This window comes from Gopherus flavomarginatus, chromosome 3 (assembly GCF_025201925.1).
Source record: "Gopherus flavomarginatus isolate rGopFla2 chromosome 3, rGopFla2.mat.asm, whole genome shotgun sequence".
Classification (NCBI taxonomy): domain Eukaryota; kingdom Metazoa; phylum Chordata; order Testudines; family Testudinidae; genus Gopherus; species Gopherus flavomarginatus.
The window spans coordinates 28,462,480-28,488,406 of NC_066619.1; the positions used below are offsets into that span (position 1 = coordinate 28,462,480).

At 34.8% G+C, this 25,927-nt stretch overlaps 1 protein-coding gene across 3 annotated transcripts in view; it reads right to left on the reverse strand.

Moving 5' to 3' along the window:
- The window catches only part of RICTOR (RPTOR independent companion of MTOR complex 2), a 178,028-nt gene that overhangs the window by 40,780 nt on the left and 111,321 nt on the right, over nt 1–25,927 (reverse strand). For all 3 annotated transcript variants that reach the window (XM_050946855.1, XM_050946854.1, XM_050946856.1), the window contains 12 exons: nt 24,959–25,026; nt 20,800–20,882; nt 13,316–13,403; nt 11,166–11,256; nt 10,956–11,022; nt 10,772–10,852; nt 9,584–9,684; nt 6,375–6,537; nt 5,040–5,141; nt 3,620–3,666; nt 942–1,077; nt 131–330 (listed from right to left, as the gene is read on the reverse strand). In XM_050946855.1, the coding sequence (XP_050802812.1) occupies nt 131–330; nt 942–1,077; nt 3,620–3,666; nt 5,040–5,141; nt 6,375–6,537; nt 9,584–9,684; nt 10,772–10,852; nt 10,956–11,022; nt 11,166–11,256; nt 13,316–13,403; nt 20,800–20,882; nt 24,959–25,026 (1,227 nt within the window). The remainder of the gene's footprint in view (nt 1–130; nt 331–941; nt 1,078–3,619; nt 3,667–5,039; nt 5,142–6,374; nt 6,538–9,583; nt 9,685–10,771; nt 10,853–10,955; nt 11,023–11,165; nt 11,257–13,315; nt 13,404–20,799; nt 20,883–24,958; nt 25,027–25,927) is intronic.

A 25,927-nucleotide genomic window follows, 5' to 3' on the forward strand; every position in this document is an offset into this window, starting at 1 on the left:
TGGAGAATCCAGTAAGATTTGGGAGGTTTTTAGTTTTGTTGGACATAAGTCTTTATTTATTATTTGCAGGTTTTATAATGATTGAACCCGTACCCACAGCATATTACAAACTTAAGTAAATAACACTCACCACTGAAACACATTGCATTTTTCAAGCATTTTCACTCCGTGAGGGTGACAGGAGAGTGTACCAAAAAACAGAAAGTAGTGCTGACTAAGGGTGCTTAGTAACCCATTGTTCTGAAGACTGCGTTCTGGTTTCATTCCAGAGGAAGAGTTGAGCCAATGCACAATATCTTTTACCAATTCCTCCAGATAGCCTTGTCCATCCTACCCCAAAAAAGTAAAAATATATTTTCATTTATTACTGGTAACGAACAGCTTTAGTTAGGTTTTGTTTACTAAAATGTATTGATTTAAATTTCTCAGAATGCACATATATAAAGATGATAAAATAAAAAATGTTAACTAGTGCCAACAGTTTAATGAAGTGAAAAAAACTAAAGGCAAATCAAAGACTGATTTCAGGGGGAGCTCTGTACCAATTTTGACATATGCTGTATGACAGTTATGAAAAGACAAGGCAAAGTAAAATATTTTAGTACAGTTGAAGGAAAAGAATCTGAGCATGATAATATGGATACATCTCTGGTACTGAACAAGAGGCCAGGGAGCATTCCAAAAAACCCATTTCTACTTTAAAAAACAAAAAACAAAACAAAAACCCCACTCCTTTTTAATATACAAATCACTACAGTAATGAGGCACTCCTACATCTGCTGGCCAGGATACCTCAGGATTCTAATTAGACTTGCCAAGATGGTCTTTTTAAATTTTAAAAATTTTCTTGTAAACATCATTACTAAAATTATGATTTTGCTTGCCTACCATAGGGAACTGTCATTTTTTTCTTATATCTTGTAGCTGAAATCATTTCTTACCTCTTCAGATTCAAGAAGAAATTCAGTAAACTGGCAACCCACAACAGTGAGTTGCTTAGACTTGGCATAATCCAGATCCAGGTTGGCATACAATTTACTGCTAGGCTTGTAAAAATACAGCAGTCGTCGGACAAACCTAATTAAGATTAAAATGAGAAGAATTAGTTGATTACCCTAAAAAATCTTACTATGCTGCAAAAAATAATATATATGAACTTGTGGGCATGAAAGGGATATTTTGTACACAAGGAATTACGGTGATGGGTACCAAGTAGATTTATTCCCAAATTACTAAAATTGTAGTTTGCAGAAACAAAGATCAGGCAGCCGAAATAATTATAGCCAGAGAACAATTTCAGAGATGTGACCACATGAAGAGTAACAAAAAATTCTTTCTTGCCTTCTGGGAATGCCACAATAGAAGATAAACAAAAAATTCAAGTTATCAAGAAGATTTTTTTTTTTTTTAAAAAGCGAACAACAAAAGCAGGCAATAAAACAAGTTCATTCAGTTATAATCTCTTCTGTAACATTTCTCCTGCGGAAAGTTCAGAGATTACTCCCATCTGTCTGTCTATAAGAGTGACCCACTTTCTGTAGTAAGTGCTCTTCTCTTGGCAGATTTAAAAAAAACCAAATCTGTGTGTCCAGGTATTTGTTAAGTATTTTTAAGAGAAGTCAGACCACATAGTGGCTGGTATGTGTTTGTCTTCAAGAAAAATACATGCCTTCTATGCATGTCACACCATATTTTCCCAAAGTGATACTTCTTATTTGGACAGTTTATACAGATCTTGGGCATTACTAATGATCAAATATGAAACCCTATAACTGTATTAGTGCAGAGCTACACTGATTCAGGTAGAATCAATTCAGGATTGCAGCAGTAGGGCCCTAAGTTTGTAATTTAAAATATTAATATTTTCCATAAATCATTAGTCATATTTAGTATACACCTTTCATACCATAGTATAAGAGAACACAGATTGCTTTTTAAGGGGTATCAATGACTCTCTATACAAACACTGATTTATTTATTTTTTTATTTTTATTACAGCAGGAATGAGAGAACAGGCTTGTGTCCAAGTCTGACTGATAAAACACAGGGCAGAGAAATTCCTAAGGAGTCCTCTCAAGGCTGTTTTATATTTTCACAAAACAACCAACCTATAATAAGAACATGTGAGCGAACATAAGTCATAATTAAACATTCATATGGATCATGCTTATGTGCATCTTTCAGAGAGTAAGTAAGGCTAGCAATAACTTGAACACCACAATTGTGATTTAATTATTTTTAAGAGCCATATTTGATTACTTTAACACTACAGTCATGAGTTTTTCACAACGTACATTAGACTAAATGCACTGGCACACAGCACAAGTTGTGTATTTATACGATGGAGAACAAAGTCTGGGGGGGGAAAAAGTGTTTTACTGTCAACAATTTTTGAGAATGATACAGTTAACAGTTCATAGCTCTGGGTCATCCAAGACTGCAGAAGGTCGGGTTTTTTAAAAATCTATATTAACTGCAACCAAAGAGTTAGAATATTTTATGGCAGTAAAAGCATGTTTGCAATTCTGCAAGTGCAGAAATAAGTCTTAAAGTAAAAAGCTTTTCACAACTTATTGAGCATTTTAAAAAAAAAAATCACTCATCCACTGAGTACGCCTGAATACAGTAGAAATCCAGTAAATAGTTACACAGAATTGTAGACATTCCTTTGAAAAGAGTAATATTACAAATGACTGAATCTTGAAAATAATCCTTTATCACGTATTAGCAGTTAGCAATTACTTTTGTATTGTGTGTGTATGAAAAGGGCAGGAGGAAAGTGGGATACAGTTAGATTATCACACCACCACCACGTTTAGGACAGAATGTAAAAATGGATTGCTGTCTTTTACATTTCCACTTAAAAAGTAGTCTGATTATTTTTACTGAAAGAAATTAAGAAGTCAGAGCAAGGTGTAGTCTTTAAAGGTTGCATCTTAGCAGTAGGTTTTCCTCACAAGTCTACAGAAAAATATCCTGTCAATCTCGGCAAAATGAGGAAAACTAAAAGACTGTTTATTCAGATAAATGTCTTAGGTCTACATTATGAGTGGCATCCCAAAGATATTTACTAACACTTGAAGCTGGGAGTAGAAGTGATGAAAGAAAAATTCCCTTGTTCCAAAGATTATAAATGTAGATGAAAAACACTGCACTTAGTGGTAGAGCTTTTAGTTCTTAAAAAACACCTACATTTGATTTCAAAATTGTTGCTTTTTTCTTTAAAAATTTTTTTCACCCTTTTGTTTTGTTTTATTTTACCAGCTGGTATAGCAACCAGGTTTGTTTTACTCAGGAATGTTTCTCAAAATGTTGCTACCAAACACTAAATTGAAGAAATAGTGAAAATATAATCTTTTGAGGTTTAAAATGTAATGAAGTTGTTTGGCTAGTTAATATCCTTCTGTTTTAGAGGATAAATATATTAGTACAGAAAATAACTCTTAGCATACCTAAGTGACTCCTTATATTTAACCTTTACAATTTAATTGCCTAAATTTCATTTTCACAGCTCATATACAGAGTAGAATTTAGAAATGTTGCATTTCCAAGGAACAGCTGATTGAAATATTTCAAAATTCTTTTTTTTCCACAGGAAGTCTAAATAAGTTTTACATACCTGTGCAACTGTTCATCTTTATAGTTCCTTAGATTTACATTTGGCCACTAGAGATAGAACAGATATGGCATTATATAAGACTTGTACATCACTTTGGGTAATTCACTAAAATTTCTTCACTTCTATATATTGACACAGATGCTTCAGTTACTATTTAAAAAATTCTCATTAGTTATTCTGTTGTGTGTGAAAGAATCTAAAGAAACCACTGAAGAATGCTTTCATTCCAGTAACAAAGTGTCATCACATCTTTATTTTCTTTCAGTTAGCTGCACGGTTGAACACAGTTACTCACTCATGAGTGTGGCTGTTTATAAATATAAATATAAATATAAAACTAATGGTTATCAAGTCTGGAAACATTTTAATTTTTTTTTTTTAATGGCAAAGCCAAAGCTGTCTACTCCATTTCCCTGTCACTACCTCCTCATTAGCATTAAATAGAATTCAACATTAGCGTTAAGAAGAGTACTTTATTTGAGCAAAGCATTTAATGGTGCTGCATGATCATTTAAAATATTTGAATAGTTCTGAATACGAGCAATGTCACTGACAGAAATATCCGAGACCCTTCACCTAAGGGTAAGGATAAATGTCAGTGTGAATTGGGGAGGGATAGCTCTGGTTTGAGCATTGGCTTGCTAAACCCAGGGCTGAGAGTTCAATCCTTGAGGGGGCCATTTAGGTTTTGGGTGCAAAAATCTGTCTGGGGATTGATCCTGCTTTGAGCATGGGGTTGGACAAGATGACCTCCTGAGATCCCTTCCAACCCTGATATTCTATGATTCTAATGGTATTTAGGTGGGGAGTTTCAGGGATGTGCACTAAATTGGGTTTTTTATTAATAATCTAAAATAGATAAATACCAAATAATTTATATTTGAGGTACTAACTTAAAAACACCAGTGAATACTGAGAGATAATAAAACGGCATCTAAACAGGTTAAAATACAAGCAGAAAACAAAATGGGATTTGATTTTGGAGGATCTGAAGCTTCATCCTTTGAAACATTTAAAATTTAGTTTGACAAAGCACTAGAAAATATATTGTATGGAAAATCCTCCATTGGCAGGAAAATAAACCAGATGTCTTAGTAGTTTTTTATTTTCTAATTTCTCCAATTTTATGAGGAGAAACTGTAGCGGTCTACTAAATGCAATTCTTGTTTTTCAATTCAGAATAAGACAACTAACTGAATAGAAAAACTAGATGACATTTTGAAAAGCAGAAATACCAGAGTATTCAAACACTCCTGATGAAAAAAACCAAACAGGAACCTACTTTTATGAGACGACTTCAGAAGTATCTTCTCATAGCTTCCTTCTAATATTACAAACTTTAAGCTCACATAAGAAATAAGCCAAATTAGTTTTTTTTATGAAATAGGTGTGAAAAAGATCATGAATTTTCTTTGCTCACCTTAAGTATGGTCCCTATCAGATTCCAATTCCACTCAAGGTTCTCTTTATGATGAAGTACTTGACTATCTCTAAGATTCATTACAAGTGCTTCCTCTGTATCCTAGAATATTAGAAAAGAAGTGAAAATAGGAAGTTTCTTTGCTGCACTTTACCCTAACATAAAAAAAATTGCTTATGATCAAATCTACAATCATTTAATGAATTGTTGTTATACTAATTGTATAATTGTACTAATGCTTGACAAACAGCATTCTACAAACAAGGTTACACTATCAGCAGTGAAATAAGCATAAAGTCTAAACCTCAAATTAATTTATAGTACATTTTTGAAACTGAAGACAAATTCCAATGAGAAGCATTTCCTGCATTTCCTCCTTTTTTGCAAAAACCTATCTTGTGTGTATACAACTCAAACTGCAGCATTCTGGTGCCTGAATGACAGCCTAAAAGTGAAACAGACTAAAAACTCATCTTAAAATTAAATAAACTAGTTGAGATTCATTGCCAAAGCTTAGAAAAAGTAGTATGTTGCATTTTAGCAGTAGGTTTGCAAAGCAGTAGTAAATTGCAAAGTAGCAGACAGCATAAGAAGCATAAAAAAAATTGCTTATGATCAAATCTACAATCATTTAATGAATTGTTGTTGTACTAATTGTATAATTGTACTAATGCTTGACAAACAGCATTCTACAAACAAGGTTACACTATCAACAGTGAAATAAGCATAAAGTCTAAACCTCAAATTAATTTATAGTACATTTTTGAAACTGAAGACAAATTCCAATGAGAAGCATTTCCTGCATTTCCTCCTTTTTTGCAAAAACCTATCTTGTGTGTATACAACTCAAACTGCAGCATTCTGGTGCCTGAATGACAGCCTAAAAGTGAAACAGACTAAAAACTCATCTTAAAATTAAATAAACTAGTTGAGATTCATTGCCAAAGCTTAGAAAAAGTAGTATGTTGCATTTTAGCAGTAGGTTTGCAAAGTAGTAGTAAATTGCAAAGTAGCAGACAGCATAAGAAGCAAAAAATAAATTCAATTTTCAGCATGCCTTCCAGTTCTGGAAGTCAAATATGTTCATTATTAAAGTTTTATTTTATTAAAGTTAAAAGCAAACCTCACAATATCCCTTAAACGATCTGGCTGCTGAAGAGAAATTGCATAAAGGATCATGGATTAAACAAAAACAGAAGTGGTGATATTAAAAATAAATAAATTTTAAAAAATCAGGATTTCTGGACAATGGTTTAAAAATCACAACAAATTAACTTCAGAGTCTCTGTTATTTAACATTAAGCTTACTAATAGTTAAATGATTAATCAAAATACCTTTAAAACAAAGATATCTTTCTGCACACGGTATTGATCCCTCTTTTGGTGTGTTGAGATTGCCTTCTGAACAATATGATCTAAATGGAGGCTGTAAGGTTTAGGTCCTCGTTTCTTCATCTCATGAAAGCGTTTTAAGCAATTTAGCGCTGCACTGGCTCGTCTAGTAGGAAAAATATTGATATTTATCACTGTTCAACTGATTTTATTACAATAAAACACAGGCCACCATTGCTAAGTCTTGTATTAAATAAGCTTGGGTCAACAAAGAAGTTGTCAATGAGAAATGACTGTTCTGAATTCAAAAAGAAAGTGTAAAATTACTGTCCTCTTATAATTCTAGAAGGTGCAAGTTCCAATAGTTTTATACTCTCCAGTCTTGTCCCTTCAGTGGGAAATTAGTTTTGAGAATTTTAGAGATAGGAAACAACGGGAAAACAGGACATGGGCCATTCAGGAATCAACCAACCAGCATCAGATATCAAACAGTTTACGAAATCAAATATTCATTATGAACTTGAACACTGAGAAGTACAGAAACATACCACTTGCCTAGAGATAAGACCTAATGGTGTGCATTAATTACAAGTTTTACAAGAGCTTGAAAAGGATGGCTTGGGAGCTATTTTGTGTGTGCTTTTAAAAAGTACAGCAATCCTAAGAATACCAGCACTAATAGATATGGTTGTAATATTTGGATATACACTGTTCCCTACTTGGGAGACATTTTCATCTACCTTTTTTTTTTTTAAAACAACTTTTATTACAAGTGTTATTTGATGGATAACTACACTCACAAATTGTAACTTTGGAGCTCCTAGATCAAGACAATACAGACAGTGCTGACAGGGTCAGGGTCCCCAGATATAACAGATGTGATATCAGTAAGACTATATTTCTTCAGTAGAGACAGGTAGGGAGAAATGGAGTTAAGTGGCTAAGGACGCCTTTGACCCTCTGAATTATTTTCAGAGAGGGCAAAAAACAGAAAAATTGTAAGCTAAAAAGAAGTCAAACCAGTGTGGAAGTGTGCCATTTCTACTCTTCAGTTCCTCTCCTCACCTACTGTCCTGACCAAGTATGAAAGTTACCAGTTACTGCTACAGATCTTCTATTCTTTCCCTGGCATCCACTTAAGTCCAACGTTAACAGATTAAAATTAGATTTCACCACTTTTTTTAATAGTCCAACTTAAATTAAACCCATTTTGTGGATTTTTTTTTTTTACATTCAGCAGAATTTTTAGATATGCAATATTCATACTTTCACAAATGTGTCACCACTATATGACTTTCTACGGCTTACTTCATACTAACTACTCTTGCAATGCAAAAGAAATATAGGCAGAATTATAAGCACATAAAAAAAGAATCCCCACCCTCACTCCAAATATGTACAACTTGGTTAGCAGTTAACATTCTTGCCAAATTGTACTCAAGCCTTTCAATAACACCTTGGAAATCTTCATGGAAACCTTTATTATTTTTAGTATTTATGATACAACGTACAGCCATCAAACTTAGCACAAGAAATTTTACAATAGTACACCTCTCCCCCAATATAATGCTGTCCTTGGGAGCCAAAAAATCTTACCGTATTATATATGAAACTGCATTATATTGAACTATCTTTGATCCCCGGAGTGTGCAGCCCCCTCTCCTCCCCGAGTGCTGCTTTACCGTGTTATATCTGAATTCGTGTTATATCAGGTCGCGTTATATCAGGGTAGAAGTGTAGTTTAAAAATAATTCAGTGATTATCATTAAAAGCACAATGGAGAGATTAAAATATCAAGGAATTTCTTTCCTGGTTTTATCATCATCACCTGATACAAATTTGAAAAGCCAGATCAAAAATAATACTGAGAATAACCTGAGCCATCACAAATAATAAAAAAAACAAAAATAATACTGAGAATAATACTGAGCAATCACAAATAATGACTACAATACTTCGCACAATTTACTACAAAATTGTTTAGCTTTGCAGAAGACCTAACATTTAAGCATACTCGATAGTGTAAAAGCACCTAGAGTTATGGATAGTCAGTTTATAGAAATTTGGAATAAATCAAATTAATCTGACTTCTGTCATGAATAAAATACACTACATGCAAAAATTCACTCTTCTGAAATTGAACTGCAAAAAAGTGAAATTTTAGGAAAAATCGTAAACATTTAATTCATTTTCTTCTTTCATATTTACTGTGAGGAATAAACAGCTTTTACAGATATTTAGTTTTAGTCAGTGTTGCTGGCATATAGCTCTCAATTCATTATTGTGACAGTGCCAGACAAAAAACGATTTGTGTAAATACTAGGAAATACAGTATGTCTGCTCCATCAAATGCAGTGGCAAATGTTTGAAGCTTCTGCTTTGTTTGTGCCTCATGTTTAAACAGACCTACAGTATAAGAAACATTTTGAAAACAAGTGGAAGCTTCAAACAAAAGAAGCTGTAGCAGGAGACAGAAGCTATTTCTCTGGGTTTTTTAAATCACTGTCTCTTGGACAGTCAAAGTCTTTCTGAGACTGAGCATTTACATTTCTAGTTCCTGAGTTTTCAGAGAGAAAGTCTAACATTGAACTTCAATTTTTAATTTTGCTATTAATGCTTCATAAATTTGACAAATTACTAATTAATATAGCTAGAGTTAAACATTTGGCTAAGGTAAGGTTTTTGCACAGTCATTCCTAATTTTAAAGTCTTAACCTTTCCAGAAGGTTAAACACTAAACAAGTTCAAACACTTAAGGGAGACAAAATTCAGGACACATCTCAAGTAATGTGGTTTATATTGTTTGGTCAGATATTAATTCATGTTGTTGTTGTTAATAATAATAATTAAGATCTCCTTAGTAATATGAACTCCCTTGTAAAAATAATTCTTGTAATACCTGATGCAAAGTAGTTTTGATATGACAAAAGTTGCTCATATCAAAATCTTTCTTCCAATTCTGTCTGAATTTCAGGATTAATTATGGTCACAATATTGCAACTTTGGAACTAATTTACTGTACACTGAAACAATATTTACCTGTACTGCATATATGTGCTAACCATTAATAACTACAGACATAAATCCAATAAGGGTCAAAACATATTTATGTATGCACACTTTTTAAAAAAACAGCAGTTTTTAACTGTAATAAATATATATTGTATATGTTCACACATTCCCAGTATCTTAGTACGACATAATATGCTTACAGTCTTTTCTCCTTCAGGATATCAAATGATGCTGCCATATTCATTAGCGTTGGTAAGCAGTGCAAGTGATGGCTATGTGAATGAGGAAGGATTGTGTTTGCCTGAAAGAGAGATATTTGTCATTAAAAACTAGGTCCAGCTATTCATCAATCTTATACTTTTTTGGCCATATCCCACAAAAATCCCACAAATTTTAACAGAACTTTCCTATGCAAAACAATGACACAGTATGGCTCCATTTACCCTTTTCATATAACAGAGCTCTATGTTAGAACATTCTTATACATGATTACAAATTCCCATTACATTAAGCCTTTTTACTAAAAAGACACAACCTTTTACTAAAAAGTCATATACCACATTTGTTAAAAGGCATTTAAAATAGTTCTGGAGACTGCACTTGCCTCTGAAGTCTCCTGTTAACTTGTGGTTTTACAATCAAATTAAACAGTGAAAATGATAATACAAAATGTTGTCAAATGCCCAAAGTAAACAAACTGAAAGACCGCAAAAAATATTCCTTTCAACTGTAGTAGTCCGTAATGATACTTGTAACAATACTCAGGAAAAAATATGAAACAGAAATGAGAGGTTTTCAGTTGCTAGTGACCCTTTGGAATCCTCTAAAGATTTGGCTGCCAAAAATGTTGCAAATGCCGCAACCATAAAAATGCACAAAAATATTTCTTCAAGTGTTGAAATAAGGATCAAACCCTATTGTCCGGAATGGTAAAAAATTTATTCCAGTCAGAATAAATCTTAAAGGCCTACACACAAATATCTCTGTTATAAGAATATTATTAAGATTCAAAGTCAAGCACCAAAATTAGAAAATACTAGAATGCAGGGTTGCTTGTCAAACCATAATTTACTCACTCCCCCTTCACACACATCCCCACCCACACTCACCCTGAGTGTATGCATTATGACAAAGTCTTTAATTACATACTATTATTTCCAAAGGGCCTTTGCCTCATTCAGCACACAGGATGGACCTGCTCTGGGATGAAAAAAATATTGTCTGTAGGACTCTTCCTTCCCCCTTTATATGTTGCAGAAGTTGTAAGGTGTGTAGTGAATGAAACAAAGGACTGCAGGAAGAGAAAAGCTGGTCTCATGGTTAAGGCAAGCTTAACAATATGTGACACTACCAATCCTATCTATAATGAACATTAAGCCCTGACTTACCATGTGCAAAAGTTCTCCTAACAGGATTGTTGCTCTAACAGACACATGGTCATCACTGCTTGTAATTACTTCAACCAGACCCTTAAAGAAAAGTAAAAATGTACTGAAATAGCTGCATTTAATGTACACATCTTTTAGTATTATTTTGAGGAAATGATCATTCTAACGTAAACTCTGCACTTACTTCTAGAAGTCCATTAGTAATAAAAGCCGAAAGAACCAAAGCCAAATAATTATCCATGAGGTCAGGTCTGAAAAAAAAACCAGGCACACAATGTAAGATGTGTAGTTTCTTCTTCTGATCTTATTTTTCATTATAAAAATTAGAAAACAATACAGCTTGTGTCACAAACACCACCACAATAATCATCCAGTTTCAGTCACAAAATGCTACCTTGATCTGGCTCGATGGGGTAATATAGTTTTAGATTCAGCTGCTACAAAACCATCAGAAAGTCTCCAACAGTCCTGAAACCGACTTGGATCTAGAGCAAGAAAAACACGGACATAAGTAATTGTAACATTTAACTTTAAAGGGTCATTTTAGTATCTGCAGTTGCATTTATTAGAATAAATTATTCATTACATTACCAACAATAAGTGGTTTTGTTTGTTTCTTCTAAATCGCCGGTGTGGATCAAAACAGTACAAATACAATGTTCACATTCTTCACTTTAATACAGCATTGAACTTGTAATTAGCAAATACCATAATTTAGACTAACTAAAACATAATGACACACACAAGGTGGCTGAGGTAATATCTTTTACTGGATCAACTAAAAGAGACTTAGAGCTCAGAATGTACATTATACATGAGTACCAGTTCTCAGACTGCAGAGTAGTAGTATTGCTAACAATATGAGCATGATTTGTTCTACTATACACTGACTGCTAAACAGTGGGTCAGACAACAGAATTCTGCAATCTAGACCAAGCTTTAGTCAGCAACTCTGCCCAAGATTTAGCTTGGGAGGCTGGGAAAACTGCATACTACTACAGGGTAGAAGGGAGAGGCTAATTCCTGTCCTCTGTCCTTCCTCCTGAGTCCATACTCCTGCAGTGAAAAACAAAGGAAAGGCTGCTTCTACAGAGTTGCAGGAGAGTGTGGCTTCTCCTGACATAAAACTAGTACCACTCAGTGAAAGGACATTTGACACTGCAGCCTCACACATCCACCTCAAGGGGATTACAGAAAATCTGCAGTACGGATAAGAGTTCCCGTATAATTACACGGCCAAACCAGACAGTCTCTGCGCAAAAGAATAAATGGACACAAATCTGACATCAGGAATCATAACATTCAAAAACCAGAAGAACACTTCAGTCTCTCTGGTCACTAAATAGACCTAAAAGTGGCAATTCTTCAACAAAAAACCTTCAAAAAACAGACTGTTACTCACACCTTCTTGTCAACTGTCTGAAATGGGCCACTCTCATTATCACTTCAAAAGTTATTTTTCCTTCCTTGGTATCCTGCTGTTAAGTGAACTGTCTCGTTAGACTGATCTCACACTTGGTAAGGCAACTCCCATCCTTTCATGTATTTATTTATACCTGCTCCTATATATTCCACTTCATGCATCTGATGAAGTGGGTTCTAGTCCACAAAGCTTAAGCCCAAATAAATGTGTTAGTCTCTAAGGTGCCACAAGGATTCTTCGTTGTTTTTATATTTGTAAAGGCATTCGAAAAAAAGATTAAATCTATTTGCTGTGTGGAAAAAATGCAACAAATAGAAAACTGATTAAAAGTCAGATGTTTAGAAAAATCAAAGATTACTTTAAAACACTGTTTTAACAGTCAAAGTGCCAGCCACAGGTTGTCATGAGTGATAATACCTTTAAATAACATTAGCAGCAATGACGCATTTCAGAGGTGATGTTATTTGAAATTATATAATTAGCCTACTAAAACTTAACTCATCTAGAATTCTTGTGTATTGCTGTAATGCATTCTACCCCTCCAATGCATCTTAGATGAAAAAAGTACACACAGCAACGTTATTATTTAAATTTGACAAATGAATCTCAAAATGTACTAATTTTAATTAGACTTATTTGGAATATGTTTAAGAAGTGAAATATACCACTGATAGCAGCAAGAATTCACATTATTAAAGATGAATTCTCTTATGCAGTCCTACAACATTTCCCACCCTCCCAATAATAGATATCAACTATAGATTTGTAACTCTGACCTAGCTTTTGATAACTCCTTCTCTACAGTCAAAGTATCCTATTAACTTACAGTGATACATTTACCTGGTGTCTTTTAAGATTAATTGCCCCCAGTACATCTCCTGTACTACTTTTACAGCTGTAGTAATAAAATAAACAAAAGCCAGAACAATGGAGATACACTTAAAAGTAATCAACAGCTGAAAACAAGACAATTTTAAACAAGTATTTTTAAAAAACAGATTAAATGATGAAATAGTCAATACTGACATGACTTACTGTGGCAGGGAAAACCCCAAAGGACTCAAATTTTAGAAGAATTTAAGTAGGATGACTTGTACTGTGCACTGATTCTTAATACTTACCTACACTGAGAAGGGCTTCTATGAATTCTTCTGTCACGACAGGGAGGGGAAGGCGAAATATATCATAAAGAACCTCAAGTAGACCTCGCTACAAATACAAAAGGAAAATATTTATTTTCACAAGCTATTAGAAACCTGAACTTCACTTTAAAGCTAGCAGAAAAAGTCACTGTCTTGAAAGTTAGAAAGTTATCCAAAATGAAAAATACCTTTAAATATAACTCTTTGAAGCAGGCTATCAAGCAGCAAAAACTGCTACACGCAATTTGTCTTGATTTTTTTTTATTTTTAAAACTTTATTTTTATTGTTTTTATATAAAGAAAGCAATATAATGAAACCAAAAAGCACACAGAAAAGAGGAACTAGCGTTTAAAGTTCAATGTTCATAATTTGCTAAACCTGTAAAAAACAAAACAAAACAAAACAAAACAACCAATTAAACCTCAAAACAAAACAAACAAAAATTCTGAACTCATAAAGGTCATGCAGTGACTAAACAGATAAATAAGTCAGAACACAGTCTATGAATATCAGGATCTAACATGTACTAAACTTCAAAGGTGTGTAATAGTTTCATGTGTGACTAGACATCATATTTTTCCAAATGTTTCTATTAGTCATTTTTTCCAATAATGCAGTGGAAGAGTTCATTCAGCCAATTGCAGATTTTCTAAAAGTAACTTCTTCTGGCCACTAGAATAGTTACTATAAACCATTTCTTAATGTTAACCAATAATTCCAACTCATTTGGCACCCCTAAAACACAAGCTAGGAGAAGGGAAAATAGTGACAATGTTTTTGGAACTCTGTACATAATATGCTGTAACATGTTTGAGAGGTGTAGAGGATGTACAAAAGGTTGGCATGGTCTCCAACACTCACTCAGCATTGATAATCAAACCTTAAAGAATCTGGAGTCCAGTAGCACCTGTTTAATATCTTGCTCTGGAAGGATAGAAGGGACTTGAAGTATCTTTCACATTAAGCCAGATATCTTTCCAGATTTCAGTTGAGATAGTAAGGCTAAGTTCTTTTTCCAATTTTCTTCGAGGCTGAGAGAATACTGCAAAACTTATAGATGGCAAAACATTAAGCCATCTATAAGTCATTCCTACACAGTGACTTGTTTCCTTATTTCTTAACATGTTCACCTAGAGGAGAGAGTTAAAACACACCAATTGTTCCCTATTAGCGTATAAAACCTTGAGCATAGCCACTGAAAGAAGGAACTGAGAGACAGCAGTGGCTAGTATTTGTCACACATGTAATAGAAAATCAGCTGATCATCTTCAATTTTTGTTAATCCTTTTTCTATCCAAATGATCTTAATCATGGAGTTGGCCCTCATCCTGAGGTGCGAGTTTATCCTAGAGTGATACAGAAAATAAGTAAGACTGGATGCTGTAACGTATTGCAGTATGCCCCACGTAGAAGCAAAGATTGGATTTTTCCTTAAGGGTACAGATAGACTCCAAATGGCATAAACTAAGCTTTTTTTTAATCTCAAACCAAGCCGATACATACACAGAGCCACCACTGGATGTGAACCACGTTAAAATAGAACACATTTGGAATACTGTATAATATAAATGCAAATCTGGCTATCCCATACCTCCAGTTGCCCAGTATTTCAGGGTCTTGTGACACCCACGAGGCAATTTTTTATCCCATATACACTGCATGATACACCTATTTTTACTTGAACGAAGGACATGGGAAAGATTTTGAAAGGCAAGAGGCTAATCATAAGTCAATCCTGGGAAAACATTTTTTGGCTACTTCTCCGCAGTAAAGATGACAGGACAAGACACCATCTCGTTACAACCTTGGAAGTTCGTTTAAATATGTAGTGCATACTTAATTTTCAGAAGAGTAAGATAAATTTTAATACTTAAGTGAGTGATTTCTTTATATATTTGAAATTGAGAATAATGAAATTGAGATGGGTCTAATTTTTTGGATACACCCATTGTTTGTGATTCAATCCAATTAATGAGAAAATCAGAGGTCTCTCAAAAAATGTCAACTACATCAATTATGGCACAGATGAGGATGGATTCTTCCAAAGTACAAAAATATCATAAGCATATAAACTGATTTTGTTCTTCCCGGTTCACACCTTCAATGGCTAAGAACCGATAACGTACACAACATTGCTTCGAGAGAGATTAAAAAAAAAAGAGAGACGACAGGGGACAACTCTGTTGTCCTATTTTCTATTTGAAATCCTGGAGGAAAAAATCCATTAGTTGACAGTGAAACAAGGGAGAGGTGTATAGTACACTAATTCAGTTCAGGAATATTGGACCAAATTATTATTATTATTATTATTATTATTTTTTAAAAAGGAGCTGCCATTAGATAAGTCCATTCAACCCTGTCAAAGACCTTCTCAGCATCTAGAGAAAGCTATAGAGGAAATTTCTGACATATGAGCTTGCTAGATCCAGTAATTTTTCTCTTACTATCAACAGTCAATCTTCCTTTAATGAAATCAGCCTGATGGGATGATGGTGTTATGTTGCAAAATAATTGTAAAAATTTTTGCTATCTGTATTCAACAGATATATGGGCAGAAGCTGACACAATTGCAACTGTCTTTTCTCTTCTTCAGTATTAAAATAAATAAAGCAGTTGTCATTTCACGAGACATGGCTTCTTTATGGACTGTTCCAGTGAAGACATTTGAAAGAATAGACGATAACTGATTACAAAGTGTTTTGTAGAAATCTTCCAGAATGTCATCCATTCCAGGAGCCTTTCCAGAATTAATTTTTTTATAGCATGTTCACTCTCTTGTGTTGAGAAATCTTTGTCAATAAACAACATTTGTTCTGAAGTTATGGTATTAAAAGGCAAGCCTTCAATAAAATGATCAAATTTGTTAGGGTCAAACTCGTTGTCTGATTTATATGAAAGCTTGACAGAATTGCTTTAAGTGATTATTTATATTTATTAGTTCAAAGATAACACTCCCATCTCCTTGTAATATGGAAGAAATATTGTTACTGGATAGTTTCATCTTAAGTCTTCTGGCAAGTGGTTTACCTCCTGTATCTTCCCCATTCATAATATCTTTGTTTGGCCCTGACAAGTGTAATTTCAATTTGGCTGGATAAACATTTATTAGGTCTATGTTTGGAGCTGATTAGGGAACATAGGAGGAGTTTTTCACTATTTGGGTCAGTCTTGTGCATTCTCTCCAAATCATCTATTTCCTTGGCCACAGCCTAGTAACTTGAGTCTTTTTCCTTTTGGGAAGTATACTTTAGCATCCACCCCTTGCAGTAGCTTTCAGAACTTCTCAAAAGACGGTATCTCAGGCAATTGAGTCCTTATATTCTCATATGAAGTTAGAGTTGACTGAATCAACTATGCAACAAATTTTTGTATCTTTTAGTTCAGCTTCCCACTTCAATGAAGTGTAACCAGCATCTACGGTGAGTATAATTGGCATATGATACAAAATTAGCATATCAATAGCTACTTCTAGGCATGCTAGAATCAGATAGAAAAGGAAAGTCAATTCTGGGAGTAAGATGAATATACTATAGAGAAATAGGTATAACCATGCTCCTTGGGGTGTCTCAGTCTCCATATATCTTTTACATAAAATTCATTCATTAATAATGAATTGCGTTTTCAAGCTGGGTCTTATGCAATTGGATTTGTCCAGATGTCTTTCTAGGGTAGTATTTCAATCACCTCCCTTTAGTACATGAAAATCTTTTATATTATATTGGCAGTGTTTCTGAAAAATTTAGAATGGCCTCAACTTGGATTGTAATGGCTTCCTAGAATTAACCTTTTTGAGTCAAAACAAGGATCATCCTTCAAGAAGGGTCATCTTCCCTCACGACCAGACCAACGCTGTATAAACTAAGATGAATGTGTTTCTGCTCTTAGAATTCAATGATGAATGATATGCTACACTTTCTTGATTCTGTTGGCATCTATTTCTGCTAAACTAATTTCCTACAATAAAGCTACTTAGCATTTATTTTAAAGTCTGAGGTGTCAAGATTTTTAATTATTTTGGAAGGTTTATTGATTTCCCTCATGTTCTGCAATCATACGCTAAGAAAATTCATGGTAAGTTTTAAAAGAGATTATATATATATTTATTGTAAAGATATATATTTCTAGTTAATATTGTTAAACCACATCTCTAAAATATGGTGTGTATCTATACACGTTAGATACTGGTTAGTTTTCAATGAATTTATACCTTCAATTTGGCCTCTAAAGTGTCAGGTATGCAAAAAGATCTATAGTTAAATATCCAAAAAATAAATATAGTTGTATTCCAAAGTATATTTGTAACGGGGGCAGGGGAAGACACTTAAAATAAGCCAGTGTGGGCACGTTCAGATCCCTGATGGCATCTGTTTCATTCTCTCCTTCCCTCCCATATTATTTAATAATATTCTAAAGATCACTAAATGCAAACACATTTTCTAAGAACGTGCATAATATATATATGCATATACATACATAGATTCACCACATATAAATTTTCAACTGATTTGGTCAATGAAATACTAATCAGTACAACTAATCTGAATAAGAAAAAATACAATATTCACATTCATCATATGTAAATGCCCTGGACTAACTGAGTAACTAGTGTTATTTATGGTTTAGGTTATGAAGTACTTTACATGTCAGGAATATTGACTGCTTCAAAGGACTTGTGTTTAAGATAACATGATCTATCAGAGGAAGAACTATTGAAGAGACTGTCTAGCAGTGCAAGTTGTGATGACTGGGGTTGGTAATACTTCCCTGAGTACATAGTGCTATATTCCCCAGCTTAGTGTTAAACTGTTACTCCATGCATTGCAGTGTTGTTTGTACTCAGCTCTAAAGTGGGTAAACTGAAGGGTTCAACCTAACTGCGAGATTATATAGGTGATTATTATTATAGCATATCTACAAGGATGCATAAGAAAAACTGACTTTTCAGCATGTGGAAGTATGCTCTTTATGGTGAGCCATTATGTTATTGTTGGTAAAATCTGGCTGCAATGTTAAGAATCTACAAGATTTTGCAAAACCTCCTGCAAAATTTGTAAAAGTTTGCTAAATCCATAGTGAAAGTAGATACACATCAACTCCCATATGACATTGGTCCCCTAGGATTTGCTTTATGTCATTGAATGCAGTCCTCTTTTTGTTAAGCTCAGCTGAGAAGTAAGGACAAAGAAATGTGCCCTTTGTACCTAAGGGTTTCGGCTTTTCTGGCAGCATTCATTAACATTACTTTATCATTGAAATTCACCAACTTGAAGATAAGTTTGGGCTTGTCAGATTCCAACTTTCTAGCACCAGGAATTCAATGAGATCTTTCAATATATTGGGGGGGGGGGCAATAAGGAGTCCAATTTAAATGCGTCAGGTAGCAGCTTCTGGAGAAAGCTGATAATATTCTTATCCTCTAGACCTGCAGCAATACCCAAGATGTTAAGGTTGTTTCTTTGAGATCTGTTTTCCGAGTAATCCTGTTTTTCTTCCAATTTGTTTAGTTTAAGTTTTAAGGAGGTAGTTTCTTCTTTAATTTTACTCATTTCAATGGCAGCCGTTTGTGGCTTATTTTCCAAGTAACTCAGTCTCAATTTTACATCATATACTTCTTGAGAGAGGCCACAAATATCTTCAGAGATTGAATACACTTGGTCCTGAAGAATTTCTTCAGTGCCATGATATCCTGAGATAGGCCACAACAGAACCTTTCTTCCTCCGGCTCTTTAGATGATTCAGGCGCAGGTCTTTGGTTGCCTCTCATTTCCTCCACTGGAATCCAAGTTCAACAGTTTGAAGTTTATCCAGGGAATTAAGACTTTTATAACAGAAACGTTGTCAAATTTGCTAGAAAAGTAATAATTAAGTTAATATATGGGGTGACAGGAGGTCCAGGACTGGGTAGCCATCTTTCTCACAAAAAACTTCAAGATGGGAGTCATGTGGTATCCATCTGTAGATTTTTCAAAAAAACAACAACAACCTGATTCTAGCCGTATCAAAATTTGGCTAAAATAAAGTCTTAACTGTTATATTACATTATATGTAACACAATACAAAAAGACACTACAATGCTATTTAAATGGCAAAAGGGGGGAATTTATGGGTTGCTACTACATTCTTAATTAGCAAGTAATGTACAAGCCTTGCAGTGTGTCCAAAATATAGTTACTAAATGATACACGAATAAATACAAAAGTCAAATTAATGTAGTATTATGTATTAAAGACAATAAAATAATATTTCTGTGTTGATAAAGTAATAAAATGAAAAGTTAAATATGAAAAACACTTAGATCAACTAGTTCATCTCCCTGTCAATAAAAGATTGTCTCCATGTATACATTTTCTAGTGTTTAGTTAGTCTTTAACTACATGTGTTTTTTCCTACTTCACACAAAGACATGAGTGATTAATGGCATTTTTTTTTTTTTTTTTAACTTTTGCTGGAGGCTATTGCACTTTGGCTTCTTTCTCATTCTTGCCAGGATCATGGACAATTCCTGCATCAAAAATTGTGTCAATCTCAGAAAGTTCTTTTCAGCTCCAATTAATCACAGTGTAAGTCCATATAATGGAATCTTGATATACATAGGCATAACATATAGTAGTGCAAATAAAACTTATTTCACTCTTCTGTTTACTGTATCTATCTCTCTTAGGTATTTTAAAGAAAACTTAGCAGAATTTAATTTTTATATTTTATAATTTCAACTGATATCAATGTTTATTTTTAACCTTGTTTTAGATCTTTACGGATTTAAATTTTCACCACTGCATGAAATTATGGGTTTTAAGATTTTTTTTCTTTCATAAATTTTAATTTTCACAGTGGTGGGAAATCATGGGAGGTCTGAATTATTAATAAGAAACATTGAGATTCAAAAAGTTAAAGCTTTAATCCTTAAAACACAAACTGTCACCATCACATGTCAAAATATGCAAAGTAAATATCTTTAAATCAAACTCTAATACGTTTTCAAGCAGTATTTTTCTTACTTTGCCTATCTGTAAATTTTAACATTGATGTAATATTTTTAGATGGCGTATGTGTACAGTAAAAATTGGTTTGCCGACATTTACAAATAAAAATCTAATCCTTCCAAGTCTCTTTATAAGGCCCTGTTTACTGTAGTATACGACTGCCACGTGATCTTTCTTGTATTTATCCCCACAACACCCTTGTGAAGCAGGATACTGCTATTTTCTTCATTTTACAGAAGAGGAATTGAGATACAGAGAGGCTAAGTGATCTACCCAAGATCACATAGGAAATCCGTGGCGGACTCGAATCCAGCTCTTTCAGGCCCTAAGATAGCAACCCAATCACTCGACCAATCTTCCTACCATTAATGTTAAAATTAAGTGTTAAAAATACACAAGAAGCACACAAAGTACCTCCTACAAGTGCACATAGTTTTAGAATAGCATTCCCCTCTGTAATTATCTGATTTATTGCCTACCCGTATTTCCATATTTGGTATACAAAGTACCCCAATAAGAGACTGGATACCAGAGTTGCCAGGCTTGCATAAACTGATAATACCTAGAAAACACAAAATGTATAATTAGTGTCTCATAATCAAGCAACAAATGCTTTAAAAAACACTGTTCGAAATACTAAAAAATTATAATTAAACAATTGTCTCATAGTATTATGCACAATTACTAAATCGTAACTGCAGTTTTCCCTCTAGTTATACAATCCCCAGCAATGGGCCATGTGTGCTTTGCATATTCACTAGTTATTTCTCAATAATTATGGTCCCTATGCAGCTCCTTGTATTCTGACTCTGATAATTGGGTAATTAATAAATTAAAATGTAATCTTGATTGCTCTGCCTCCAGTACACAGAAATTTCAATTTGTTTGCAAGCAATAAGCCTGAGCTTTAGCTGTAAATTAATTTTAAATGAAAGAAAGGCAATACAAAGCAAAGAAAATGAGGTTGTCAAACTTTATTTTTGTACTTGTTTCTCTGATTTCTCTTTTCCTTTCTACAAGATAGTTATTCTGAAGACAAGTGCACTGCTATCTTATCCCAGACGTTCCCTCTCAATTAATTTGTTTTTAAGTTCTGCTTATTGCTATTACAAATACCTTTTTATGAAGAGGAGATGTAATAATGCAAGGAATGTAAACCAAAACACCACAGCACTTATAGAGAGAAGGGGACCAGGTTAGCAAACAAGAGGGGAAAGTGGGGGACAAAGTGGGACAAACAGTAAAAAAGGACATATCAGAGGATTTTCTCTCCTCTTGGTTTAAAAATTTACCTTCAGCAGTTTGACAAAACCTACATAGATTTCTGTAGTTTTCCTTAAGAAAAATTTGCATGTTTAAAAATATTTCAGTATTAAAAGGGCTTCATCTTTATGATGTAAAATTGCACCTTAATCTTAATGAACTCCCTGATGTTTGGCCTGACTTTACTTGCTTTTTAACAGAGCAAGATTACATTTATGTCCATTCAAAATGCTGCTGCAAATATAACTTTCCTAGCTCATCTTTTTGACCTTGTCACCCCTCACTTTTACACATTGCCTCTGGATCTCTTTTCTCCATCATATCCAAACTACCAGTACTTATTTTCACTCTGAAGACCTTCACAGCCTATTCCCATGCTATCCTCCTCCTCTCATATACTATTGAGAATTTTCCTGCCTCTGCTCAACCAATGATGCCAGCCTTCGTTGCCCACTTGTTAAACTTTCAAACAAGAACTTTTGTGCTTTCTTCCTTACTGCCCCGATGCTTGGGAAGAGCTCTTGTAAACATTCACAAAGCCATGGCTTTATCCTTCAGTCCATTCACAAAACTGTTTGTCACGATGCCTACAAAAAAACTTGACAATGGCTAGGCGGCTAGTGAACTGTAACCACTGAACCTATCGTGCTAGATTGCATTGTCTCATTGTCTCCTTCTTGTTCTCCATCTGTCTGTATCCACTTGTTGTCTTTGGAGCAGTGACTGCATTCTTATTAGATGTTTGTACAGTGCCTAAGAGTTTATGGTCTATTACTGGAGCTCCCTGGTACTACCTAATAAAAATAAACAACAGTTACCCTGTACAGTAACTGTGTTCTTCAATACGTGCTCCCCTATTGATGCTCCACTTCAGGTCAACATGTGGCTTGTGAGCTCTTGATGGGAGATTTTCCATTAGCAGTATCCATTCAGCCTGCACATGTGTCCTACACATCCTCGTACCACATGCAAAGGCTATGTAAGGCTGTAGAGGTGAACCGCCCACAGTTCCTTCTCCATCTGAATGTCCCATAGAGAACAGTCTGAAGCACTGGGGAAGGAGGGTGGGTAGTGGAGCACCCATAGGGACCCATTTCAAAGAAACATGGTTACTGCACAGGATGAATAACCTCTTCTTCTTCGGGTAGTGTCCCTCTGAGGCCTTCATTTCAGATGACTCTCGAGTCGTATCCCGTAATTGAGTCCAGAACTGGACAGGACCGCATTACCAAGAGTTGTATCTGAACTGGAGGAATGGATCAAGGCATAGTGCTTAGGAAATATATTTACTGAAAACCACACAGTGGCCTTACACATCTCAGATACTGCAACATTCTTGAGTGATGCCAGGCATATTGCTCATGATCTGATAGAACGTGCTATAATCCTTTGGGGGAGGGTGTGAGCATCAGCTGCATCGTAACAAGTGACAATATACCCAGAGATCCACCTTGTTAGTCTATAGGTAGAGATGGTGGACTCCTTGGATTTGTTTGTGATGGAAACTAACAATCTAAATAACTTCCAGAATTGCTTGGTCCTATCTAGATAGAAGGCCAATGCCCATCTAATGTATGTAAAGGCATCTATTGAGACTTATGTGGTTTTGGAAAAAACACTGGTAGATGACTGAACTGGTTAAGATAAAAGTTCGATAATACCTAAGGTAAGAATTTAGGGTGTGGATGTAAAGAGACTTGTCCGTGCAAAGCCAACATAATAGCTACTAAAAGATGGCCATCGTCATGGATAAGTGAAGCAAACAACAGATTGCCCTTTCTTCAAATGGAGATCTTATGAGATATCTAAGTATGAAGTTGAAGTCCCAAGTTGGAGTGTGGTCCTTAACTTAGGGGTAGAGGTTCCACAAACTCTTAAAACATCATGAAGACCAGGCAACAGTGGGCAAATATAGAGGATTCTATTGGAGGATGAAAAGCCAATATTGCAGCCAAAAGAACCTTAATGGAGCTAACTGATAACCCTGATTTCTTTGGGTCCAACAGGATAGCTGAGAGTGACAAGGATTCAGACACAGGTCAGTGGCGCTGGCACCAATGGCTGAATCTCTTCCACTTCTACAGGTCATCTGGGTTGACACCCTACTACTGTTCAATAACACTTGTACTACCATAGAGCAGGTAGATTCTAACACCGTGAACCATTGAGGAGCCATGCCCTTAAGAAGAGAACACCTAGGCTGGGGTGAATTAAGTGGCCTGCGTCTTGAGAGAGAAGATGAGGAATGATTGGGATTTTTAGACAAACTTTAAAAATTAAATGTATATACTTCTATAAATACTTCAAAGACTTACTTCAGTAACTAATTTTTTGGATAGAAGAAAGGTTTTATCTAAAGAGCCTAAATACCACAGCTCACAATATGCACTTCTGACCCCTTCCAATTCTACATTCCTGATATTTATAAAGGTGAAAAACACAAGTAGGGGAAAAGTTAGCTTTTTACTTGCTTTAAAACATCTAAAGCCACTTTTGTGTATGAAAGCAGCAAAAGATGGCACAACCCCTTTTTAAAAATCCTTTACAAGTACACCTTAAAAACTAAATGAACTGGGGCAGGGAACAAAGGGGCAGAAAAAGGGACAAATAATAAAAAAAATGTCAAAGGAAGTGGCATATTCTAAGCCCACTGTTCCTTCAGTCTTCTGAAGGGCCTTTCAGGTTTTTAAGCTTAGCTCCCAGTGCATGGGTGAGGGAGGTTGTACAAGAGGTAACCATGGAAATGGCTTGTTAGATGTTTCTAATCAGTCACCTGTCTGCATTAAGAGTTTGCACCACTGTAGTCTCACCAATGACTGGCTACTGACTGCTGTAATTGGGGCAAAGCCTCAATACAGACATCACCTAAGGTATTTGAAAGATTTGCAGCAATTACAGCAATCGGTGGCCAGTCACTGGTGAGGTTACATTGGTGCAAACTCTTAATGCAGACAAACAGTGGCATCATTTGCACTGGTTAGCGAGTAGGGCAGCTCTCCAGTGTAGATAAAACTTTAGACTATGGTGATCATCAGCTCCACCCACTGAATATCAGGAAACACTGCTGAAGTAACTAGATATCTGATATGGAATTCCCAAACTGGCAACAAAATTTGCACCTCTTGGTCAGGAATGACAATCAGAGCACACCACAGAGTGGAACCCCATCTGATTTGACACATCAAAACACATTAATATCATTGCAGACAAGGTACTGATGAAGACATACAAAGCAGACGCATAGGAACAGATTTTGTACTTAAATGAGCCATTCTTTCACTCTTTAAACTCCCTTCTCTACACACAAATGGGGTGCAGGGTAGATTAAGTGGACGGGGGAAAGGGGGTAGAGAGGGAAAAAAATAAACCACTTACCTGCCCATGATCGAAATGCTGCCACTATTCCCATTTTGCTAGCTAGGAAGCGTGCCTCTCTGTCCTCTCTGTTATAAAAACAACAAATGCGAGACAAATATACTACCATTACAATACTGTTAAACCTAGAGTGGTACTTTGTTTACTAGCCACTTCAAACAAGAGTACAATTGTTAGAGGATTTTTGATGGGGAATGGGACACAAGGTAAAAAAATTCAGGTTTCATATTTATAAGATAAAGATTATAGAATCAAAGTTTTAATTCCATGACTTTTTTTCTCGCAAAGTTAAAGAACCCAATCTCCCTAGTGAGTTACTTTACTAGCCATGGAATGATTCTCTAATTTAAAAATGAAAAAAACAATTATAAACAAGATTTTTTAATTTTAAAGATAGTGGAGAGTATAAAAGATCAGGTTTTAAAAATATTTAGAAAGTGATTCATATAGGAGGTGTCATTATTTGCCAAATTCTTTACTATGGTTAACAATGAACTTTGATACTACTGCAATGGGCAACAACCCCTAAGACAAAACATTCAGGCCTTTTCTGTTGAAAAAAAATATTTCTGAGAAGATGTAAGTTCTGATTTAGACCACTACTATCAAAAGACCTAAATAAAATCCCACAATAATTTGATAAAGAAATCACATAACTTTATAAGCATTTGGATAATAGATTTTTTTTCAGTTGGCATAACATTTTCAAAAGGACATTTTTGAACATCAAGCCAAGAGAAGTTATTGTAATAGTAAATGTTATAGATATTCCCCAGTCAACTACACAAAGAACTATGCGGATTCACAGAAAGGGATTCTTCCCCATAGACCAACCCTGTACACTGCTATAGCAGCATAAAGTCATCATGAAGCCATTTAGCTGCTGGGACAGAATTCCCCGAGCACACAGACTACGTAATAGTGCCATAGCAGCCTTATACACAATCTCTTGGGAGGCCCAACATACAG